This window comes from Pseudophryne corroboree, chromosome 7, assembly GCF_028390025.1.
Source record: "Pseudophryne corroboree isolate aPseCor3 chromosome 7, aPseCor3.hap2, whole genome shotgun sequence".
Lineage (NCBI taxonomy): Eukaryota > Metazoa > Chordata > Amphibia > Anura > Myobatrachidae > Pseudophryne > Pseudophryne corroboree.
Genome location: NC_086450.1, coordinates 206,728,275 through 206,746,010, shown reverse-complemented (window position 1 = coordinate 206,746,010; position 17,736 = coordinate 206,728,275). Strand labels below are relative to the sequence as shown.

Sequence of the window (17,736 nt, the reverse complement as noted above, 5' to 3'; positions counted from 1 at the left end):
GACCGTACAAAAATTGCCTACATTATTTCTCTTCTCAGTGGCTCAGCCCTTGATTGGGCATCACCGTTATGGGAGAGGTCCGACACCCTGCTATCTTCTTACACTGCATTTGTGTCAACATTCAGGCGCATCTTCGACGAGCCAGGCCGGGTAACTTCAGCTTCGTCTGAGATTCTCCGTTTACGCCAGGAATCACGTACTGTAGGACAATATCTTATACAGTTCCAGATCCTGGCATCCGAACTGGCATGGAACGACGAGGCCCTGTATGCTGCATTCTGGCATGGTTTATCCGAGCGTATTAAAGATGAGTTAGCTACCAGAGACTTACCCTCCAAGTTAGATGAGCTAATCTCACTTTGTACGAAAGTTGACTTACGTTTCAGAGAGAGAGCAACTGAGCGTGGAAGATCATCTGCTCCAAAATCTTCTACTCCTCCTCCTCGCCAACTGTCACCAACTACAGATGAACCCATGCAAATTGTCCGTTCCCGTTTAACTCCTGCTGAGCGCCGAAGACGTCTCTCCGAGTTTCTCTGTCTGTATTGTGCAGCTCCGTCTCACACCATTAATGCCTGTCCCAAACGTCCGGGAAACTCCAAATCCTAGCTCGCCAAGGAGAGGGCCGGCTAGGAGTAATGATCTCCTCTCCATCTCCTCAAGATTGTAACCTCCCAGTCTCGCTTCAAGTTGCTCAACGTTATCAGAACGTCATTGCCCTCCTGGATTCCGGAGCAGCTGGGAACTTTATTACTGAAGCCTATGTTAAACGGTGGTCCCTACCCACCGAGAGACTTCCTTCGTCCTTTTCCTTAACTGCTGTGGATGGCAGTAAAATTTTTGATACAGTTATTTCTCTAAGGACTCTACCAGTTCGTCTGAGAGTGGGAGTTCTTCATTCCGAACTTATTTCATTTTTAGTGATTCCAAGAGCCACACATCCTGTGGTCCTGGGCCTTCCATGGCTCCGTCTTCACAATCCTACAATTGATTGGACGACTACGCAAATCCTGGCATGGGGTTCCTCCTGTACTAAGACATGTTTGTTTAAAGTGTTGCCTGTCTGTTCTTCCTCCCCCAGGTCGTCTGATGTTCCACCTCCTCCATATCAAGATTTCACGGATGTGTTCAGTAAAGCTTCTGCTGATATCCTTCCTCCTCATAGAGAATGGGACTGCCCGATTGATCTCGTTCCAGGGAAGGTTCCACCTCGAGGCCGAACTTATCCGTTGTCTCTCCCCGAGACACATTCTATGGAGGAATACATTAAAGAGAACCTAGCAAAGGGGTTCATTCGACCTTCTTCTTCTCCAGCCGGCGCAGGCTTCTTTTTTGTAAAGAAGATAGATGGTGGTCTGCGGCCGTGCATCGACTACAGAGGTTTGAACGACATTACCATCAAGAACCGCTATCCTTTACCCCTGATTACTGAGCTCTTTGACAGAGTTAGCGGAGCTACCATCTTTACAAAGCTGGACCTGAGAGGTGCATACAATCTCATCCGGATCCGTGAGGGTGACGAGTGGAAGACCGTATTTAACACCCGTGACGGACATTATGAGTACCTCGTCATGCCCTTCGGATTGAGCAATGCTCCAGCTGTCTTCCAGCATTTCGTCAATGAGATCTTCAGAGACATTCTATACCGTCATGTCGTGGTCTGTCTAGATGATATCCTCATTTTTGCCAACGATTTAGAGGAACATCGTTTCTGGGTAAAGGAGGTTCTGTCCCGTCTCCGTGTCAATCATCTCTACTGCAAATTAGAGAAATGCGTCTTTGAAGTCAAGTCCATTCCGTTTCTAGGGTACATTGTGTCCGGTTCCGGACTAGAGATGGATCCTGAGAAACTACAAGCAATCCAGAATTGGCCGGTACCCTTAACCCTCAAAGGGGTCCAGAGGTTCTTAGGGTTCGCCAATTATTACCGAAAGTTTATACGAGACTTTTCCACCATTGTGGCGCCTATTACTGCTTTCACCAAGAAGGGTGCTAACCCGTCCAAGTGGTCTGAAGAAGCCATGCAAGCTTTTCATCTTTTAAAACAGAGGTTCATCTCTGCACCTGTCCTGAAACAGCCTGACATCGACTCTCCTTTCATCTTAGAGGTGGATGCCTCCTCCGTTGGAGTAGGAGCGGTGTTATCTCAGAGGGCTAAAGATGGTCATTTACATCCTTGCAGTTTCTTCTCACGGAAGTTCTCCCCAGCGGAGCGCAACTATGCCATTGGCGACCAGGAGTTGCTAGCCATCAAGCTCGCTCTAGAGGAGTGGAGATATCTGTTGGAGGGAGCTTCTCATTCAATCACCATCCTTACAGACCACAAGAACCTTCTATATCTAAAAGGCGCACAATGTCTCAACCCTCGTCAGGCCAGATGGGCACTTTTCTTTTCCAGGTTCAACTTTAAACTCCAGTTCTGTCCGGGCTCTCAGAATCGCAAGGCCGATGCCCTTTCCCGCTCATGGGAGCAAGAAAATGAGTCAGAGTCATCAGACAAGCATCCTATTATAAATCCGTTGGCATTCTCCACGGTAGGGATGGACTCTACGCCCCCATCAGGGAAAAGTTTTGTGAAGCCGACACTAAGGAAGAAGCTCATGCATTGGGCCCATGCTTCCCGTTTTGCCGGACATACAGGTATCCAAAAAACCCTGGAGTTTATCTCTAGGTCCTATTGGTGGCCAACTCTGAAAAAGGACGTTTTGGAGTTTATTGCATCTTGCCCAAAGTGTGCTCAACATAAAGTATCCCGCCAGTCGCCTGCGGGGCAACTGGTTCCACTATCTGTTCCCCGTCGACCATGGACCCATTTGTCGATGGATTTTATTACAGATTTGCCCATGTGCAACAAGTTCAATACCATCTGGGTGGTAGTTGACCGGTTCACCAAGATGGCACACTTCATTCCTCTCACCGGCCTTCCGTCAGCTTCCAAGTTGGCTCAAGTATTCATACAAGAGATCTTCCGACTCCACGGTCTTCCAGAAGAAATTATCTCAGATCGAGGAGTTCAATTCACAGCCAAATTCTGGCGAAGTTTATGTCAAGTCCTCCAAGTCAAGTTAAAGTTTTCCACGGCTTACCATCCTCAGACCAATGGTCAAACTGAGAGGGTGAATCAGGACTTGGAGGCCTTCCTCCGCATCTATGTGTCCTCCTCTCAAGATGACTGGGTTCAATTACTTCCCTGGGCCGAGTTCTGTCATAACAACCAGTATCATTCTTCATCTTCCTCAACACCATTCTTCACCAACTTTGGATTCCACCCTAAAGTCCCTGAGTTTCAACCGCTTCCAGCAACTTCTGTTCCCGCAGTGGATATCACCTTGCATCAGTTTGCCAATATCTGGAAGAGCGTACGATCAGCTCTGCTCAAGGCATCGTTCAGGTACAAGAAGTTTGCGGATAAGAAGCGTCGAGCAGTTCCTGCTCTCAAGGTGGGTGATCGGGTATGGTTATCCACGAAGAATTTGAGGTTAAGAGTTCCCAGTATGAAGTTTGCACCTCGCTACATCGGTCCTTTTAAAATTGATCAAGTCATCAATCCTGTTGCTTACAGACTCCAGTTACCTCCCTTCTTAAAAATACCCAGGACATTCCATGTTTCCCTATTGAAACCACTAATCTTGAATCGGTTTCATTCCTCACTTCCACCAACTCCGAAAGTCCAAACTCAACGAGGCGTTGAGTATGAAGTGGCCAAGATCCTGGACTCACGTCACCGTTACGGTCAACTTCAGTATCTCATTGACTGGAAGGGCTATGGTCCTGAAGAACGCTCTTGGACCAATGCCTCTGACGTCCATGCTCCTGCCTTGGTCCGAAATTTCCACGCAAAGTTTCCTTTAAAGCCTAAGAAGTGTCCTGGGGCCACTCCTAAAGGGGGGGGTGCTGTCACGATCCGGGTATCTGGACGCCATTACTTACCCTTCAGATGCCTCCTAAGGCGGGCTCAGCGTTCCAGGACCGGATTCCGCTGTTCCTGAGTTTCCACATGCAGAGTGGTCTTTTCATCAGCCGCGGCCTCCGCTGTGCCCGCGTGGTTAAATGTGCATCTATCAGCCTGGCGTCTCCTGTCTCCGGTGGCCGGCGCCGCCATTACTGTTTCCCAGACCACATGGATTACAAACCAAACTTCCCTCCAAGTGTCTGCATGGGCGCAGCCATCTTGGATTCTGTCATCTGATCATTTCCACCAATCTGCTGTCTGTGTTGTTGATTTGCATAATTGCCTAGCCAACCCCTTCCTTGCTGCAGGTATAAGTAAGCTGTACCTGAGCAAGGAAGACGTCAGTGCTTTGGTTGTCAAACCTAGTTCCTGTTTGTCTCTCTTCTATGATTGTCTTCCAGGTTCCAGCTCCTGTCTCAAGACTTCCACCATAGAGACCCGCACCAGCATTCCACCTGCGGTGTAGCCTGACTCTCCAATCCATTGTGGATTCATCTGTTTCCAGCTACAACACTACCTGCTTCCAGCCTCAGCTTCCAGCAGAGTACAGCTTCCCTTAAAGGGCCGGTGTCCTTTCTACACTTTACCACTCTCCACCGGAATTATTATTTCTCCGCTCTCAAGTTCTACATTTCAGTTCACATTTCATCGCTCCCAAAGTTCATTTATTATTTAACTGGTTCCAGCCAGTATCCACTCCGTGCTAACAACAGTTTGGTTCCAGCCAGTATCCACAGCAGCTGTTTTACCTTCAGCAACCCAGCTCTTCCTGGAACACCAGCTGGTACAATCCTGGGTTATCTCCATTGCTACAGCCGGGCCTGGTAAGGACTTTCCATCTAGAAGATCATAAGAACTATCTCACACTACCAGTGCCCTGTGGCTCCTGCCATGCTGTAGTACTCAGGAACTGTATTTATTCTTTGCTGACTTTTACGTTTTCTTTTATTGCTGCTGTGATGCGGAGTTGTCATAATAAACATCATTGACTTTTATCTAAGTTGTCGTGGTCACGCCTTCGGGCAGTTATTATTCATGTTACTTACATGTCCAGGGGTCTGATACAACCTCCCAGGTTCCGGTACATCTCAGCCCCTACAACTGAGGCTGCCTCCCGTCAGCTCAGGCCCTCAGTTGTGACAACCAGGATCCAATCCTGAATCCCGAACCTGCGACCCTCTAAGAGCTGAGAGCTGTGCAGCCACCACAGGAGGGAGATTCTGGTCCTTGAGGACAGGATTATTTTCTGGTGCATGTGCAGGTGCGACCCGGACCACTTGTCCAACAGGTCCCACTGAAACACCCTGGCATGGAATCTGCCAAACTGAATGGCCTCGTAGGACGCCACCATCTTCCCCAGCAACCGAGTGCATTGATGAATCGACACTCTTGCCGGTTTCAGAATCTGTTTGACTATGTTCTGAATTTCCAGAGCCTTTTCCACTGGAAGAAAGATTCTCTGCAAGTCTGTGTCCAGAATCATACCCAAGAATGACAGCCGTGTTGTCGGAACCAACTGTGATTTTGGCAGGTTTAGGAGCCAACCATGTTGTTGTAGAATTGTCAGGGAGAGCGTAATGTTCTGCAGTAATTGCTCCTTGGATCTCGCCTTTATCAAGAGATCGTCCAAGTACGGGATAATTGTGACTCCCTGCTTGCGCAGGAGAACCATCATTTCCGCCATTACTTTGGTGACAATTCTCGGAGCCGTGGCCAGACCAAACGGCAACGTCTGAAACTGATAATGGCAATCCTGCATCGCAAACCTCAGATAAGCCTGATGTGGAGGATAAATGGGAACATGCAAGTAGGCATCCTTTATATCTACCGACACCATAAACTCCCCCTCCTCCAGACTGGAGATCACTGCCCGGAGAGATTCCATCTTGAATTTGAATTTCCTTAGGTAGAAATTGAGGGATTTGAGGTTCAGGATTGGTCTGACTGAGCCGTCTAGCTTCGGGACCACGAACAGGCTGAAATAAAAGCCTTCTCCCTGTTGCGACAGGGGAACCCTGACAATGACCTGATTTAGACACAATTTTTGTATTGCTTTGCATACTACCTCCCTGTCCTGAAGGGAAGCTGGTAAGGCCGATTTGAAAAATCGGCGAGGGGGAACGTCTTTAAACTCTAGTTGGTAACCCTGGGACACTATTTCTAAAACCCATGGGTCTAGGGCCAAACGAGCCCAGAATTGACTGAGGAGTTTGAGACGTGCCCCCACCGGTGCTGACTCCCTCAGAGGAGCCCCAGCGTCATGCGGTGGATTTGGCAGCAGTCGGGGAGGACTTCTGCTCTTGGGAACTTGCCACAGCCGGTGACCTTTTTCCCTTTCCTCTTCATCTAGAAGTAAGGAAGGAAGTCCCTCTGCCTTTTTTGTATTTATTGGGCCGAAAGGACTGCATCTGATAGTGGTACGTTTTCTTTTGTTGTGCAGGAACATAAGGTAAAAATGACGACTTACCCGCGGTAGCCGTAGATACCAGGTCAGTGAGGCCGTCACCAAACAAGACACCACCTTTATACGGCAGAGACTCCATAGCCTTCTTAGAGTCCGCATCAGCATTCCATTGATGAATCCACAATGCTATCTTGGCTGAGACTGCCATGGCATTGGCCCTTGATCCCAAAAGGCCAATATCCCTCGCAACTTCCTTTAGATAGGCTGCAGCGTCCCTGATATGACCCAGTGTCAAAAGAACACTGGGGGTAATTCCAAGTTGATCGCAGCAGGACTTTTTTTAGCAGATGGGCAAAACCATGTGCACTGCAGGGGAGGCAGATATAACATGTGCAGAGAGAGTTAGATTTGGGTGGGTTAATTTATTTTTGTGCAGGGTAAATACTGGTTGCTTTATTTTTACACTGCAAATTAGATTGCAGATTGAACACCCCCCACCCAAATCTAACTCTCTCTGCACATGTTATATCTGCCCCCCCTGAAGTGCACATGGTTTTGCCCAACTGCTAAAAAATGTCCTGCTGCGATCAACTTGGAATTACTCCCACTATCCCTGTCTAGGGTATCTATATCAGATGACAAGTTATCTGCCCATTTTTCAATAGCGCTACTTACCCATGCCGAAGCCACGGCAGGTCTGAGCAGCGTACGCGTAGTGACATAAATGAATTTCAAAGTATTTTCTTGCTTACGATCCGCAGGTTCCTTTAGGGCTGCCGTTTCAGGGGACGACAGCGCCACCTTTTTGGACAGCCGTGATAAAGCTTTGTCCACAGTGATGGGGTGACTCCCACTTTTCCCTATCCCCCGAGGGGAACGGATATGCCACCGGAATTCTCTTGGGAATCTGAAGCTTCTTGTCAGGATTTTCCCAGACCTGTTCAAAAAGCGTGTTCAGTTCATGAGTGAGGAAACGTTACCTCAGGTTTCTTTCCTTTAAACATACAGACCCTTGTATCAGGAACAGCAGGATCCTCCGTGATATGTAAGTCTTTTATCGCCACAATCATGTACTGAATGCTCTTAGCCGGTTTTGGATTTAATCTGGCATCACTATAGTCGACACTGGAGTCAGAGTCCGTGTCGGTATCTGTATCTGCTATCTGGGTAAATGAATGCTTTTGTGACCCCGAAGGGGTCTGAACCTGGGACAACACATCCTCTACGGATTTTTTCTATGCCTGGTTTTGAGACTCAGATTTATCCAATCTTTTATTCAACCGAGCCACATTCACATACAAAGCACTCAGAACATTTACCCAATCAGGAGTCGGCGGTGCCAACAGGGTCACTCCCACAGCCGTTTCTTTCCCTAATCCAGTCGACTCCTGGGAAGAGCACTCTGCCTCAGACATGTCGACACACGTGCACCGACACACACAAACACACTGGGCATATAGGGGACAGACCCACAGTAAAGCCTGTCAGAGAAACACAGAGGGAGTTTGGCAGCTCACAACCCAGTGCATATCCCGGTTCTGAACACTTTTATATAAAGTCCCAGACCCGTTAGCGCTTTATATTACATTAAATAGCACCAAATATACTCTGCCCCCCCCCTTTTTTTGCACCCTGTTACTTGTACAGCAAGGAGGAAGGCCAGCGTCTCTGCAGCTCCGTGGAGAGAAAATGGCGCTGGTAAGAGCTGTGAGGGCTAAGCCACGCCCCCTCAATGGCGCGCTTCAGCCCCGCTATTTTATTCAATATTTATACTGGCGGGGGCCCGGATTCAGTGCCTAGGCACTTAAAATCCACTTTTGCCAGGTCTAAAGAGGACTTACATGCTGCCCGCCCCCCCCCCCCCCCCGCGCCCTGCACCCTGTAGTGCCGCTGTGTGTGAGAACATGGCGCGCAGCGCGGCCGCTGTGCGGTATCTCCAAGCCGTCACTGAAGTCTTCTGATCTTCTACTTACCCGTCTTCTGACTTCTGGCTCTGCAAGGGGGGGTGACGGCGGGCTCCGGGAACAAGCATCTAGGCGTACCTAGCGTTCAGACCCTCAGGAGCTAATGGTGTCCTGTAGCCTAAGAAGCAGAGCCTTGAAACTCACAGAAGTAGGTCTGCTTCTCTCCCCTAAGTCCCACGATGCAGGGAGACTATTGCCAGCAGTTCTCCCTGAAAATAATAAACCTAACATAAGTCTTTTTCTGAGAAACTCTGGAGAGCTCCCCAGTGTGCAGTCTCACTGGGCACAGATTCTAAACTGGAGTCTGGAGGAGGGGCATAGAGGGATCGTCGCTGTCGGTAGGGCTTGCATGAAGGATGTGGACTGTCGTCCACGACAGTCCACATCCGCACAGACAGTACGCACTGAGCGGTCATATCGCTCAGTGCGTACAGGCGGCCGCCGACCGGCCGGCCAGGGAGGGGGAAACGTTAGACAATGTTGCTCACAGAGCGACATCGTCTAATGTGTATGGGCCTTTAAAGTGCCCCCATGTCTCCTGCGGATCCCATCTATACCCCATGGTTCTTGAAGCGTCCCCAGCATCCTCTAGGACTGAGAAAAAACAATAAGCACGGGGTTGGGTGCATAGAGTACTTCTACGGTTGAGGCTAGATCCAAGTGGCCTAAGGGACCCTTTCCGTCAGAGGGCGGAGCCACGACTCAAGGGGGGAGGAGCTAGGCCAGCGGGACAGTTGCTCTACTATCCCCGCCACCAACTATTACCTTTGGTAATTAGGTGGCGAGCGGAGCGAGCCACCGAGCCCAAAGCGTGGCTTGCGAAGCGAGCCAGCGAGGGTACTTTTCGGGTACCCTGTTCGGCCGTAGCTCCTCCCCCTGGTGACGTGTCTCCTCCCCTAGGTACGTCACAAGGTCCCTTCTCCCACTCCGATATAGAACCAACCGTACTTCTACGGTTGGTTCTATATCGGAGGGGCTGAAGGGACCTTGTGACGTATTGAGGGGAGGAGCTACGTCACCAGGGGGAGGAGCTACGGGCGAACAGGGTACCCGAAAAGTACCCTTGCGGGCTCGCTTCGCTCGCCACGCTTCGGGCACGGTGGCTCGCTCCGCTCCGCTCACCACCTAATTACTAAAGGTAATAGTTGGTGGCGTGGATAGTAGAGGAACTATCCCGCTGGCCTAGCTCCTCCCCCTTGCGTCGTAACTCCTCCCCCTTACGGAAAAGGTCCCTTAGCCCACTTGATTCTAGCATCTACCGTACTTTCTACCCTCCTGGCAGTGGGCTGTAAGCGACTTTGTGGATCCCCTGGCGATGTCATTTTGACACACTGGTGTTCAGGACATCGGCGTCTTCTGTAACCCCGGTTACCGCGGGTCCTCCTAGCGTGCCGCCCTTATATTGGTAAACCCTCAACTGTCTCTGAAAGTCCCTTCATTTCCGGTACAGCTGCGTCTCTATTGTGAGAGGAGCAGGAAGCTGCAGTGAGTTTGAATTAAACCAGGCGCGCTGCTAGTGAGCGTGAGCGTCCCGCACTGCAGGTAGGTGGCGCCAGGGAGTACTTAGCTGTTACACCTGGTCGCATCCAGTGCTGTGTCTCCATGCTTATAATACTGTTTGTTCCTTTAGCCTTATACCATGCTTGCTCATACATATACGGTACCTGGCATTGCCACTGCCAGTCCCATTTGCCATGCTACCACACATTACTGGGTACTGCAGTGCTAGTCTCAGACTCCTGTACGCTATAACGCAGTTTCCGCCCTGCCTTATGCCATTCTCATACATATACCTGTACCTAGGTAATGTCAGACCTTGACTGTTACCCTGGCAATGTTTCCACACAGCCCATTTTGCCAACATCATACATAATAGTATTAACAGGTACTGCAAGTGTCTGACCCTAAGCTAAATAATACAGCTTCCATTCTATTCTTTATATCATCCTTGTACAGATACCTGGGTACTGTGAGTCTGTGACACTGTAACACTTTCCATATACCCCCTTATACACATACCTGGTAAGTGTAAGTCTCTGACCCTGATACACTAACAATGGAATTCGATGAAAGCCGGACCAGATTCCGGAACACTGGACGAGACCTGCTTCCTGCAGCGACCCCTGCCACTGAGAAGCTTTGTATGCACTTGTTCGTCTGGGGTAGGGGCAAATCATACACGTATCTGGCACTGCCAGAATGACCCTAATACACTGTAAATGGCTTCCTTACTGCCCCTTATACTGACCTCATGCACATACAGTACCTGAGTACTATAAATATTGCTGGGCTGCCATTGCCAAGCAGATGTATATGTTTAAAATTGTATTTGCCATTCTGTAGATTATGAGGGACATATGTACTAAGTTTTGGAGTCAGATAAACTGCCAACCAATCAGCTCCTTTTGTTTTTCTCTGACGTCCTAAGTGGATGCTGGGGACTCCGTAAGGACCATGGGGAATAGCGGCTCCGCAGGAGACAGGGCACAAAAGTAAAAGCTTTAGGATCAGGTGGTGTGCACTGGCTCCTCCCCCTATGACCCTCCTTCAAGCCTCAGTTAGGTTTTTGTGCCCGGCCGAGAAGGGTGCAATCTAGGTGGCTCTCCTAAAGAGCTGCTTAGAGTAAAAGTTTTATTAGGTTTTTTATTTTCAGTGAGTCCTGCTGGCAACAGGCTCACTGCAACGAGGGACTTAGGGGAGAAGAAGTGAACTCACCTGTGTGCAGGATGGATTGGCTTCTTAGGCTACTGGACACTAGCTCCAGAGGGACGATCACAGGTACAGCCTGGATGGGTCACCGGAGCCGCGCCGCCGACCCCCTTGCAGATGCTGAAGAGAGAAGAGGTCCAGAAATCGGCGGCTGAAGACTTCCCAGTCTTCTTAAGGTAGCGCACAGCACTGCAGCTGTGCGCCATTGCTCTCAGCACACTTCACACCAACGGTCACTGAGGGTGCAGGGCGCTGGGGGGGGCGCCCTGGGCAGCAATGAAAGTACCTATGCTGGCTAAATATACATCACATATAGCCTCTGGGGCTATATGGATGTATTTAACCCCTGCCAGGTTGTCAGAAAAACGGGAGAAGAAGCCCGCCGAAAAGGGGGCGGGGCCTATTCTCCTCAGCACACAGCGCCATTTTCCCTCACAGAACTGCTGGTGGGAAGGCTCCCAGGCTCTCCCCTGCACTGCACTACAGAAACAGGGTTAAAACAGAGAGGGGGGGCATTTTTGTGGCGATATTATTACATATTAAGATGCTATAAGGGAAAACACTTATATAAGGTTGTCCCTGTAAAATTATAGCGTTTTGGTGTGTGCTGGCAAACTCTCCCTCTGTCTCCCCAAAGGGCTAGTGGGGTCCTGTCCTCTATCAGAGCATTCCCTGTGTGTGTGCTGTGTGTTGGTACGTGTGTGTCGACATGTATGAGGACGATGTTGGCGAGGAGGCGGAGCAATTGCCTGTAATGGTGATGTCACTCTCTAGGGAGTCGACACCGGAATGGATGGCTTATTTAGGGAATTACGTGATAATGTCAACACGCTGCAAGGTCGGTTGACGACATGAGACGGCCGGCAAACCAATTAGTACCTGTCCAGGCGTCTCAAACACCGAAGTATTGCCGTATAAAGAAAAAGACACCGTCTTTCAGCCTCAGTCCTTTCGTCCCCATAAGGGCAAGTGGGCAAAAGGCCAGTCATATCTGCCCAGGGGTAGAGGAAAGGGAAGAAGACTGCAGCAGGCAGCCCCTTCCCAGGAACAGAAGCCCTCCACCGCTTCTGCCAAGTCCTCAGCATGACGCTGGGGCCGTACAAGCGGACTCAAAGGCGGTGGGGGGTCGTCTCAAGAGTTTCAGCGCGCAGTGGGTTCACTCGCAAGTGGACCCCTGGATCCTACAAGTAGTATCCCAGGGGTACAGATTGGAAATTCGAGACGTCTCCGACAGGGAGGCAGTATTGGAAACAATTCACAAGCTGTATTCCCAGCAGGTGATAATCAAAGTACCCCTCCTACAACAAGGAAAGGGGTATTATTCCACACTATTTGTGGTACTGAAGCCAGACGGCTCGGTGAGATCTATTCTAAATCTGAAATCTTTGAACACTTACATACAAAGGTTCAAATCAAGATGGAGTCACTCAGAGCAGTGATAGCGAACCAGGAAGAAGGGGACTATATGGTGTCCCTGGACATCAAGGATGCTTACCTCCATGTCCCAAATTGCCCTTCTCACCAAGGGTACCTCAGGTTCGTGGTACAGAACTGTCACTATCAGTTTCAGACGCTGCCGTTTGGATTGTCCACGGCACCACGGGTCTTTACCAAGGTAATGGCCGAAATGATGATTCTTCTTCAAAGAAAAGGCGTCTTAATTATCCCTTACTTGGACGATCTCCTGATAAGGGCAAGGTCCAGAGAACAGTTGGAGGTCGGAGTAGCACTATCTCAAGTAGTTCTACGACAGCACGGATGGATTCTAAATATTCCAAAATCGCAGCTGATTCCGACGACACGTCTGCTGTTCCTAGGGATGATTCTGGACACAGTCCAGAAAAAGGTGATCCTCCCGGAGGAGAAAGCCGGGGAGTTATCCGAGCTAGTTAGGAACCTCCTAGAACCAGGCCAAGTGTCAGTGCATCAATGCACAAGAGTCCTGGGAAAAATGGTGGCTTCTTACGAAGCGATTCCATTCGGCAGATTTCACGCAAGAATTTTTCAGTGGGATCTGCTGGACGAATGGTCCGGATCGCATCTTCAGATGCATCAGCGGATAATCCTGTCTCCAAGGACAAGGGTGTCTCTTCTGTGGTGGCTGCAGAGTGCTCATCTACTAGAGGGCAGCAGATTCGGCATTCAGGACTGGGTCCTGGTGACCACGGATGCCAGCCTGAGAGGCTGGGGAGCAGTCACACAGGGAAGAAATTTCCAAGGAGTGTGGTCAAGTCTGGAGACTTCTCTCCACATAAATATACTGGAGCTAAGGGCAAGTTACAATGCTCTGAGCCTAGGAAGACCTCTGCTTCAAAGTCAACTGGTGCTGATCCAGTCGGACAACATCACGGCAGTCGCCCACGTAAACAGACAGGGCGGCACAAGAAGCAGGAGGGCAATGGCAGCAAGGATTCTTCGCTGTGCGAAAAATCATGTGATAACACTGTCAGCGGTGTTCATTCCGGGAGTGGACAACTGGGAAGCAGACTTCCTCAGCAGGCACGACCTCCACCCGGGAGAGTGGGGACTTCATCTGGAAGTCTTCCACATGATTGTGAACCGTTGGGAAAGACCAAAGGTGGACATGATGGCGTCCCGTCTGAACAAAAAACTGGACAGGTATTGCGCCAGGTCAAGAGACCCTCAGGCAATAGCTGGGACGCTCTGGTAACACCGTGGGTGTACCAGTCGGTGTATGTGTTCCCTCCTCTGCCTCTCATACCCAAGGTACTGAGAATTATAAGACGGAGAGGAGTAAGAACTATACTCGTGGCTCCGGATTGGCCAAGAAGGACTTGGTACCCGGAACTTCAAGAGATACTAAGAAGGGACTTGCTTCAGCAAGGATTATGTCTGTTCCAAGACTTACCGCGGCTGCGTTTGACGGCATGGCGGTTGAACGCCGGATCCTAAGGGAAAAAGGCATTCCGGAAGAGGTCATCCCTACCCTGGTCAGAGCCAGGAAGGAGGTGACCGCACAATATTATCACCGCATTTGGCGAAAATATGTTGCATGGTGTGAGGCCAGGAAGGCCCCCACGGAGGAATTTCAACTCGGTCGATTCCTGCATTTCCTGCAAACAGGACTGTCTATGGGCCTCAAATTAGGGTCCATTAAGGTTCAAATTTCGGCCCTGTCGATTTTCTTCCAGAAAGAATTGGCTTCAGTTCCTGAAGTCCAGAAGTTTGTCAAGGGAGTACTGCATATACAACCCCCTTTTGTGCCTCCAGTGGCACTGTGGGATCTCAACGTAGTTCTGGGATTCCTCAAATCACATTGGTTTAAACCGCTCAAATCTGTGGATTTGAAATATCTCACATGGAAAGTGACCATGCTGTTGGCCCTGGCCTCGGCCAGGCGAGTGTCAGAATTGGCGGCTTTGTCTCACAAAAGCCCATATCTGATTGTCCATTCGGACAGGGCAGAGCTGCGGACTCATCCCCAGTTTCTCCCTAAGGTGGTGTCAGCGTTTCACCTGAACCAGCTTATTGTGGTACCTGCGGCTACTAGGGACTTGGAGGACTCCAAGTTGCTAGATGTTGTCAGGGCCCTGAAAATATATGTTTCCAGGACGGCTGGAGTCAGGAAAACTGACTTGCTGTTATCCTGTATGCACCCAACAAACGGGGTGCTCTTGCTTCTAAGCAGACGATTGCTAGTTGGATGTGTAGTACAATTCAGCTTGCACATTCTGTGGCAGGCCTGCCACAGCCAAAATATGTAAATGCCCATTCCACAAGGAAGGTGGGCTCATCTTGGGCGGCTGCCCGAGGGGTCTCGGCTTTACAACTTTGCCGAGCTGCTACTTGGTCAGGGGCAAACACGTTTGCAAAATTCTACAAATTTGATACCCTGGCTGAGGAGGACCTGGAGTTCTCTCATTCGGTGCTGCAGAGTCATCCGCACTCTCCCGCCCGTTTGGGAGCTTTGGTATAATCCCCATGGTCCTTACGGAGTCCCCAGCATCCACTTAGGACGTCAGAGAAAATAAGAATTTACTTACCGATAATTCTATTTCTCGTAGTCCGTAGTGGATGCTGGGCGCCCATCCCAAGTGCGGATTGTCTGCAATACTTGTACATAGTTATTGTTACAAAAATCGGGTTATTATTGTTGTGAGCCATCTTTTCAGAGGCTCCGCTGTTATCATGCTGTTAACTGGGTTCAGATCACAGGTTGTACAGTGTGATTGGTGTGGCTGGTATGAGTCTTACCCGGGATTCAAAATCCTTCCTTATTGTGTACGCTCGTCCGGGCACAGTATCCTAACTGAGGCTTGGAGGAGGGTCATAGGGGGAGGAGCCAGTGCACACCACCTGATCCTAAAGCTTTTACTTTTGTGCCCTGTCTCCTGCGGAGCCGCTATTCCCCATGGTCCTTATGGAGTCCCCAGCATCCACTACTGACTACGAGAAATAGAATTATCGGTAAGTAAATTCTTATTTCTCTGACGTCCTAGTGGATGCTGGGACTCCGTCAGGACCATGGGGATTAGCGGCTCCGCAGGAGACAGGGCACAAAAATAAAAGCTTTAGGACTAGGTGGTGTGCACTGGCTCCTCCCCCTATGACCCTCCTCCAAGCCCCAGTTAGGTTTTTGTGCCCGTCCGAGCAGGGTGCAATCTAGGTGGCTCTCCTAAAGAGCTGCTTAGAAAAAGTTATTAGGTTTTTTATTTTCAGTGAGTCCTGCTGGCAACAGGCTCACTGCAACGAGGGACTTAGGGGAGAAGAAGTGAACTCACCTGCGTGCAGGATGGATTGGCTTCTTAGGCTACTGGACACCATTAGCTCCAGAGGGATCGAACACAGGCCCAGCCATGGAGTCCGGTCCCGGAGCCGCGCCGCCGACCCCCTTGCAGATGCCGAAAAGTGAAGAGGTACAGAAACCGGCGGCAGAAGACTTTTCAGTCTTCATGAGGTAGCGCACAGCACTGCAGCTGTGCGCCATTGTTGTCAGCACACTTCACACCAGCGGTCACTGAGGGTGCAGGGCGCTGGGGGGGGGCGCCCTGGGCAGCAATGATAATACCTTGTTCTGGCTAAAAATACATCACATATAGCCCCTGGGGCTATATGGATGTATTTAACCCCTGCCAGGTCTCACAAACACCGGGAGAAGAGCCTGCCGAAATAGGGGGCGGGGCCTATCTCCTCAGCACACAGCGCCATTTTCCTGCACAGCTCCGCTGCGAGGAAGGCTCCCAGGACTCTCCCCTGCACTGCACTACAGAAACAGGGTAAAAAAACAGAGAGGGGGGGCACTTTTTTGGCGATATTGATATATTAAGCTGCTATAAAGGAAACAACACTTCTGTAGGGTTGTTCCTATATATTTATAGCGCTTGGGTGTGTGCTGGCAAACTCTCCCTCTGTCTCCCCAAAGGGCTAGTGGGGTCCTGTCTTCGATAAGAGCATTCCCTGTGTGTCTGCTGTGTGTCGGTACGTGTGTGTCGACATGTATGAGGACGATGTTGGTGTGGAGGCGGAGCAATTGCCGGTAATGGTGATGTCACCCGCTAGGGAGTCGACACCGGAATGGATGGCTTTGTTTATGGAATTACGTGATAATGTCAGCACGTTACAAAAATCAGTTGACGACATGAGACGGCCGGCAAACCAGTTAGTACCTGTCCAGGCGTCTCAGACACCGTCAGGGGCTGTAAAACGCCCTTTACCTCAGTCGGTCGACACAGACCCAGACACGGACACCGAATCTAGTGTCGACGGTGAAGAAACAAACGTATTTTCCAGTAGGGCCACACGTTATATGATCACGGCAATGAAGGAGGCTTTGCATATCTCTGATACTGCAAGTACCACAAAAAGGGGTATTATGTGGGGTCTGAAAAAACTACCTGTAGTTTTTCCTGAATCAGAGGAATTGAATGAAGTGTGTGATGAAGCGTGGGTTAACCCCGATAGAAAACTGCTAATTTCAAAGAAGTTATTGGCATTATATCCTTTCCCGCCAGAGGTTAGGGCGCGCTGGGAAACACCCCCTAGGGTGGATAAGGCACTCACACGCTTATCAAAACAAGTGGCGTTACCGTCTCCTGAAACGGCCACCCTCAAGGATCCAGCTGATAGGAGGCTGGAAACTACCCTGAAAAGTATATACACTCATACTGGTGTTATACTGCGACCAGCCATCGCCTCTGCATGGATGTGCAGTGCTGGGGTGGTTTGGTCGGATTCCCTGACTGAAAATATTGATACCCTGGATAGGGACAGTATTTTATTAACTATAGAGCAATTAAAGGATGCTTTTCTTTATATGCGAGATGCTCAGAGGGATATTTGCACTCTGGCATCGAGAGTAAGTGCGATGTCCATATCTGCCAGAAGAAGTTTATGGACGCAACAGTGGTCAGGTGATGCGGATTCCAAACGGCATATGGAAGTATTGCCGTATAAAGGGGAGGAATTATTTGGGGTCGGTCTATCGGATTTGGTGGCCACGGCAACAGCCGGGAAATCCACCTTTTTACCTCAGGTCCCCTCCCAACAGAAAAAGACAGTCTTTTCAGCCGCAGTCCTTTCGTTCCTATAAGAACAAGCGGGCAAAAGGACAGTCATATCTGCCCCGAGGCAAAGGAAAGGGTAAGAGAGTGCACCAAGCAGCTCCCTCCCAGGAGCAGAAGCCCTCCCCGGCTTCTGCAAAGCCCTCAGCATGACGTTGGGGCTTTACAAGCGGACTCAGGGGCGGT

The 17,736-nt window shown here is 50.0% G+C and overlaps 1 protein-coding gene across 3 annotated transcripts in view; it reads left to right on the top strand.

Annotated features, from left to right (window-relative positions):
- Positions 1-9,442: 9,442 nt before the first annotated feature.
- LOC134943527 (uncharacterized) overlaps positions 9,443-17,736 on the top strand; it is a 160,904-nt gene continuing 152,610 nt past the window's right edge. For 2 of the 3 annotated variants that reach the window (XM_063932320.1, XM_063932322.1), the window contains exon 1: positions 10,351-10,482. In XM_063932320.1, coding sequence (XP_063788390.1) covers positions 10,387-10,482 — 96 coding nt within the window. In that variant the 5' untranslated portion in view covers positions 10,351-10,386. Of the gene's footprint in view, positions 9,863-10,350; positions 10,483-17,736 lie in introns of those variants that run through there. The other variant, XM_063932321.1, reaches the window with a different exon arrangement.